The 6,229-nt window shown below is 48.7% G+C and overlaps 1 protein-coding gene across 2 annotated transcripts; it reads right to left on the reverse strand.

Annotated features, from left to right (window-relative positions):
• Window positions 1-328: 328 nt before the first annotated feature.
• On the reverse strand, window positions 329-5,340 carry mycn (MYCN proto-oncogene, bHLH transcription factor). 2 transcript variants are annotated; one of them, XM_029497052.1, is made up of 3 exons: window positions 5,205-5,340; window positions 4,119-4,755; window positions 329-1,766 (listed from the first exon to the last, which is right to left on the reverse strand). In XM_029497052.1, the coding sequence occupies exons 1-3, from the start codon at window positions 5,292-5,294 to the stop codon at window positions 1,009-1,011; spliced, it is 1,485 nt and encodes a 494-aa protein (XP_029352912.1). In that variant the 5' UTR covers window positions 5,295-5,340; the 3' UTR covers window positions 329-1,008. The 2 variants fall into 2 exon arrangements, with proteins under 2 accessions (XP_029352912.1, XP_029352911.1); XM_029497051.1 differs by having other exon boundaries at window positions 329-1,769.
• Between the last annotated feature and the right edge of the window lie 889 nt (window positions 5,341-6,229).

A 6,229-nucleotide genomic window follows, 5' to 3' on the forward strand; every position in this document is an offset into this window, starting at 1 on the left:
ATATATTGTTATTTTACAAAGTTTCATGACCCTCAAAAATCGAGGCCTTACAGTACTTTAAAGGTATATAAACTTCCAGTCTAGTTATTGGCAGCTTCCTGACATGTATAAAAAAACCCAAGGACAAAATGTATTACAAAACAAGGCAGATCAGAGTGTATTTTGTCTGTACACTATTGTTATATACAAAAGTGTCGGCTAGCAAGGTGCACAGTTACACATCCACTGACTTGGCTTGAGCACCAGTGTGAGAGGAGTGAGAGTAAGAGAACCTGTAGTGGCATTGATTATGTGACCCATAACGCCTCAGTCGTCATAGTCTCTTCAGTTTTTTGTTGTTTTTTTTTTTTTTTTTTAATATAATTTTTTTTTTTTTTTTTTTTTTGCAGTGGCGAAGGCAAAGTAAATGTGCACTGCTTCTTATACATGAACTCTCTAAGCAAAGTGCCCTCTAACACCTGTCCCTGTGGGAATCACCTGATTCCAGGCTGGTGTCACAGTGAGTACAAAAAAAGAAAAACAAAACAAAACAAAAAAAACAAAAACAACAAACAACAAAAAACTAAAAAACGAGATACAAATAGAAATGATATAAAAACCAGAGGAAGGGAAGACCCAAAAAAAGTGTGTCCTCGTCCCTTCCTCAATCTTTTCTCTTTTTACCGTTCCTCGATGTGACTGGATTGAAAAAGTAAACCCTAAACATTCTTAACGTCAACAAATGTGCAAAAAAAGTGGCGGCAGTGAAAGTCCGAGCATCCCACCAGCAACCCCCCTCCCCGCCTCCTCCAGGTGTGTGTCGACATCCGAAGATGAACGTCCTCTGAGATATTGTGTTTTTGTGTGCACATGTACAACAGATATGCAGGCCTATGTGTCTGTGCTGTAGTGTAAAGGCCTACGTGTGTGTATCTAGTTCAGACAGACTGTGTTGAGGCAGGAAAGGGGGGGGGGGGGGGGGCGTCCAGGGTATATGTGAGTGTTTTTGTGTGTCTGAGCGGTTGTCTGTTAGCGAGTCCTTGCCTGCTCCAGCCTGCGCATCAGCTGCTGCCTGCGGGCCTGGAGTCTGTCCTTCTCCTGCTGGAGTCTCATCTCTTCTGTTTCCAGCGAGCTCACGTACTCGGTGGCCTTCTTCAGAATCAGCACCTTTGCTGCCTTCTCGTTGTGCGCCAGCTCCGGCACGTGGTCGCGCAGCGTCAAGAAGCTGGAGCGCAGGTCGTTGCGACGCTGGCGCTCAAGGATGTTGTGGTTGCGCCGGCGCTCGCTGTCCTCTGAGTCTGAGCTGCCCCGTGGGCTGCTGTCTCCACTGGCGCTGCGCTTGCTGCGCGACCCTGATGTGCTGGTGACCGAGCTGCAGGATGTGGAGGAAGATGAGGAGGACGAGGAGATGGTTCTGGCGGGAGGTCTCGGCACGTCTGATGTTTTTTGCTTCTTTGGAGGTGGTGCGGGGTCATCGTCTGAAGCGTACGGGGAGGGGGCTGCGTAGTTGTGCTGTTGCTGGTGGACCGAGCTTCTCTTCAGGATCAGCTCTTGAGGAGCTCGGCTAACGAACCGACTCACCACGCCGGACCCCAAGACCATTCCTCTTCCATCTTGAGTCTTGGGATGCACAGAGATGGTGACGGTGCCTGTCGCCATGGGCGACGCCTTGTTGATTGTGGAGCGCCTCTTCTCTACTGTAACCACATCAATCTCCTCTTCCTCCTCTTCCTCCTCATCCTCCTCCTCCTCGTCTTCTTCCTCTTCTGCTTCGTCATCATCTTCCTCTTCTGGGAAAAGTAAACAGAATGTGAGTGACTTAATCGCTCTGACACACAAGTATCCTTACTATGCCATCGGTGTGTAAGGGCAGGTGACACCTATGAATGTGAGCGCACATGTGAGAGTAAGATCGAGAGAGAGAGTGTGGGAATGAGCGTGTTGCTCAATACTGTTTGCATAAGCACAAACCTCTTAATGCTTAGTGTCAGTCACTCCTCAAGTAATCTACTCTGCAGGCGTTGACACGTTTAGTTTCAGTGCCGAGCCGACAGGCTGGATTTCTGTCTTTCATTCTGTCTCTCCCTCTCTTCAAACTTCTCTTAATCTTCTCATGTGAGACAAGACAGATTTAGTCTGATGCCTTTGGTGTATCAGTGCAGCCCCGGTCACGCTGACGGTGTGCGATAGAGCCAAGCACATTAAGAGCTTCACCTTAACTCTGACCTCTGACGGAGTTAAAAATCTGACTCCTTTTTCAAGCTGAGATCCTCATCTTAATACCTGCACTAAAATCGAGCCTAGCGGCTGAGACTTAACGTCGTCTGGCGCCTTTGATGATGAGAGGAAGTGGTCGATCGTGAAGCAGAGTGTGTGAGGCCCAGTTAAAATGCCTTTTGTGATAATGGCTCTTATTATCAGCTCAGGAGCATCTGAAGAGTGTGGCATTTTACAGCTTACAGTAACCCACTTCAGACAAGGCTGTACCAGGATGCCGTCTCAACACACACACACACACACACATCCAGGCTGGTGCTGCCATCAAAACAAAGCCTGGCACAGCTGGATGGATGAGGAGGCGTGGCCGGCTTTTGCCACATGTGAGGCTGGGATTTAGCTGTTTGGTCTTTCATTCTGTGAATGTAGCAGCTCATTTACAGGAGTGCTAATAGAAGAAGGCTATTACAAAACAAAGACGACATTGATATTCATTGATTTAAAAAAAAAAAAAAGTTGATATTTTAAAGTATCTTCTAAAAGCTCTCTTTGTCACTGCCTTCTGGGGGTGCACCCAGTTTTTGGAGTGGGGGGTGTCCCTTGCCTTCTGTTAAGGGAAGGAAAGGGGGTAAACCTGCAGTGTGGCCTTTTAAAGTGTGTCACTTTGATGACAAAGTAAAGAACGCGTGGATAACACAGGAGGACGCGCATTAACTCTGCCAGCGGCGGAAGCGCGTTGGAGCGGTGCCGGGGCGCTGGGGCAGCAGGCGATCGGATCACCGCCCCCCTCCCCACCCACCCCCCTCCTTTTTTTTAAGCCTCCGAGCTGGAGCGGCGCCAGGGAGACAGCTGTCGAGATGGAGAGCTTGTTCAAAGCTGTCAACCCCCCGAAAAGAAGCGGCCAGGGCCCTCCTCCGATCCCCCTTTCTTCGCGGCGGAGGAGGTGTTTGGCAAGGCCGGCTGACTCTGCCCCCCTGTGCCAAGCCGGGGCCTTTTGTACCAGTGTTTCACAGCGAAAACACGCTGATAAGGACCCGTGAGTGTTTGTTTAGGAGAGTCGTGGGCCGCCTTAAAAGGCAGAGATGGAGTCTTACAGCGATTGAAAACACACGGCACTCATTTCCGAGTCTAAACGCAAACCGCTTCCTATGGAATTTCTCTGAAGAAGCAGGAGTGTGTCAATCTCTATTTCTCCACGTACTGGGCTACTGACCCCCCCTTCCTCCTCCCCTCCTCCCACAATGTGCCATAAAGGGCTAATTTTAGTGCCGAGCTGAACTCAGTGTGGCAGTTGGTGCAGACTGTATAAAATAAGTGCCAGTTTCTCGCCTACTGTGCGCAAATTGTTCATCAATCCATGCGTAATGAAAGCCTTCACGGCACCGTGAACCAGACACTTTTTCAGCTCGTGGCGTTATTGAACACCTTTTCATCTTCCCCTCCTGCAAACTGGCGTGTCTCTCTCTCTCTCTCTCTCTCTCTCTCTGTCCGTGTGTGTGTGTCTTTTTGTTTGGCTCAGATGTCACCCGAGTTCAGTAAAGTACACAATTCCCCATTTTACTGCCATCTGCCGGATGAAGAGCCTTCTGATTACATAAACCTCGTTCACTGTGTCACTACTACACTTTGTGTGTGACTTTGTGCGTGTCTGTGTGTGTGTGGAATGTAAAGAGGTAATCCGATTCTGGGTCGGTCATATGAACAAGCTCCAGTCACACCAATTACGTCGGCTACTGGCTTTATAATAACAGTGATAATAATAACAGTGAGGTGTTTCAGCGGTGGCTTTCTTCTCATCAGATTTTCCTTTTATAATAACAATAACAATAACAATAATAATAATAATAATAATAATAATAATAATAATAATAATAATAATAGTAAGGAAACAAAGGCTTTATAGCTCATCTTCATATTCTTACCGGAGTCACTGGAAGCGCTCCCGGAGGTTGCGGATGTGTTAACGTTCCCGGTGGAGTCCCTGCTGCCGTTCTTCTTGTTCACCGGGAAGGGGAACACTACCGTGGGGTCCACGCACTCTGACACCGAGCTGCGGCTCGCCGCCTCCTGCGCCTTGACGCACGCGTTCCTGCCGCCCGCCGTGGCCGTGGAAATAGCCTTGCCGAGTTTCTCCGTGACCACACGCTCCAGCTTTTCCCGGGCCGAGAAGCCGCTCCACATACAGTCCTGGATAATGATGCTGTTGGGGTTAGTATCCACAGCGGAGCCGAACAGGTCGTCGGACGCCCCCCAGATATCATCCTCCGGCAGGAGCAGCAGCTCGGAAGCCCAGTCCAGAGGATCCCCCAAGCCGAAGCCCAGAGGGTCTGTTTCCGGGGAGGCAGTCGCTGGCTCCCCCGGTAGCGCAGCTCGGCTCGGGGAGAGGGGCGGAGTGGGTAACAACTCGAATTTCTTCCAGATGTCCTCCCCCGGTGGCGCAGAGTCGGGACCACAGAAGTAGAAGTCCTCATCGGGATAGAAACACGGTTGTAAGGAGTCAAACTCCAAATCGGAGTTTTTACTTATGATCGCCGGCATTCTATCCCGCAATCGAAAAACCTGCAAAAGAACAAAAGACACTTTAGTCTCCAACGTGGAAGAGCGTCTCTTCCCATTTCCCCCCTCTCTCCACTATCACACCTGAAAACTGCGCCGTAGAAAGAGCATGAGTCTGAGCCCACACACAGACACACAGTCTGCCCCACTACATTCCACACTCACTCCTCGGTGGGGTTTAAAAACCGCACAAATCTCACAGGAGAATGTGCGTAAATCTGACCGTGACGCAAAAACTCAGTACGGGGACGCATTGGCTCACAGCTCGCCTCACACATCAGAATATTGACAAAAAGACACAGATATCACGTTCAAAGGGAAAAAGGAAAATAATAACAGGGGATAGAAAAACAACAATCAGACATAACAGGGGCAACGTTACGCGTGGAAAATATGGAGGGAAGACAATAAGACGTTTCCATAATTGAGCGCAGAAATGAGAAGATGCTCACCTCGTCCTGACTTGGGATGTAAATGTGCGAACCAAATGTTCTGGTCTCTCTCGCAGTCACTAATACAGACACCAGATTTGGAGCAGTCATCTACTTTGGGAGCACAGACAGTCCTCTGACACACATTGTGGCTGGCTGCAGAGTGTTATACACTCAGTTCTCCGGGAGGAAAACAGACTCCTCCCTCCCAGGCTGAGGGAGGGTGGTACAGACGGCCTTTGGATTTGATGCGGCGCGGGAGACAGGCTGGCTGGCTGGCTGGCTGGCTGGCTGGGAGCTTTTCTTTCAAGGTGAATCGAGAAAGCAGCCTAAACAAGACGCAAGAACGAAAGCAAGGTGGTTAAAAAAAAAAAAAAAAAAAAAAAAAGAGGGGGCTGGAGAGTGACGGGAAAGGAGGAAGAATCATGCAACAAAGAAAGTAAGGAAGGAAGAATGTGTATTGTTCATAGCCTGAAGCAAACTGCCCCCCCCCCCCGCTCATCTCTCCACTGGGATGTCAAAGCTATGAAACAGCCCAGCAGCCCAGGGGCTCTTAGTGATTTGATGTCTTGCTCAGTTTGCTCAAGGGCACTGCAGCAGGCTGTAGATGCTGCTGCTGGGTCAGCCGGTCCAACTGCCTTTAAACCATCAACACACACAACACACTCAAATACACACGCAGTTTATGATGCTTCAGAGCGAGTTAGTGTTTTGTTTTGTTTGTTTGTTTGTTTGTTTGTTTGTTTGTTTGTTTGTTTTTTGGTAGCAATGCAAATAAAATCTTCAGTCTTACTGAGACAAAATGATGTCAAGTTGTGATGATTTGGGGCGAAAACAATAATAATAATAATAATACCGTGCGTCAGTGAAAGTAAGTGTTAATTCATGACATTCACGTGAGAATGTCATGAATTGGGAATGATGTGTGGAGATATTTCCTCCTCCGCTGTGGAGTATTATTCCCTCTTTTGTCTGAGGAGCAGCAGCAGCAGCATCTCAGGATGACAAGTTCACTGCGCCCTCACACGGACACACAAAGAAAAAGC

This window comes from Echeneis naucrates, chromosome 24 (assembly GCF_900963305.1).
Source record: "Echeneis naucrates chromosome 24, fEcheNa1.1, whole genome shotgun sequence".
In the NCBI taxonomy this organism is placed as follows: Eukaryota; Metazoa; Chordata; class Actinopteri; order Carangiformes; family Echeneidae; genus Echeneis; species Echeneis naucrates.

Excerpts from the sequence above, each read along its gene's own strand:
- mycn (XM_029497051.1), bottom strand. The coding sequence starts at position 5,294 with ATGACTGCTCCAAATCTGGTGTCTGTATTAGTGACTGCGAGAGAGACC. Across the intron at positions 4,756-5,204 it reads ACATCCCAAGTCAGGACGAG|GTTTTTCGATTGCGGGATAG; the intron begins GTGAGCATCTTC and ends GTTCTTTTGCAG. Across the intron at positions 1,770-4,118 it reads GAGCGCTTCCAGTGACTCCG|AAGAGGAAGATGATGACGAA; the intron begins GTAAGAATATGA and ends TACTTTTCCCAG.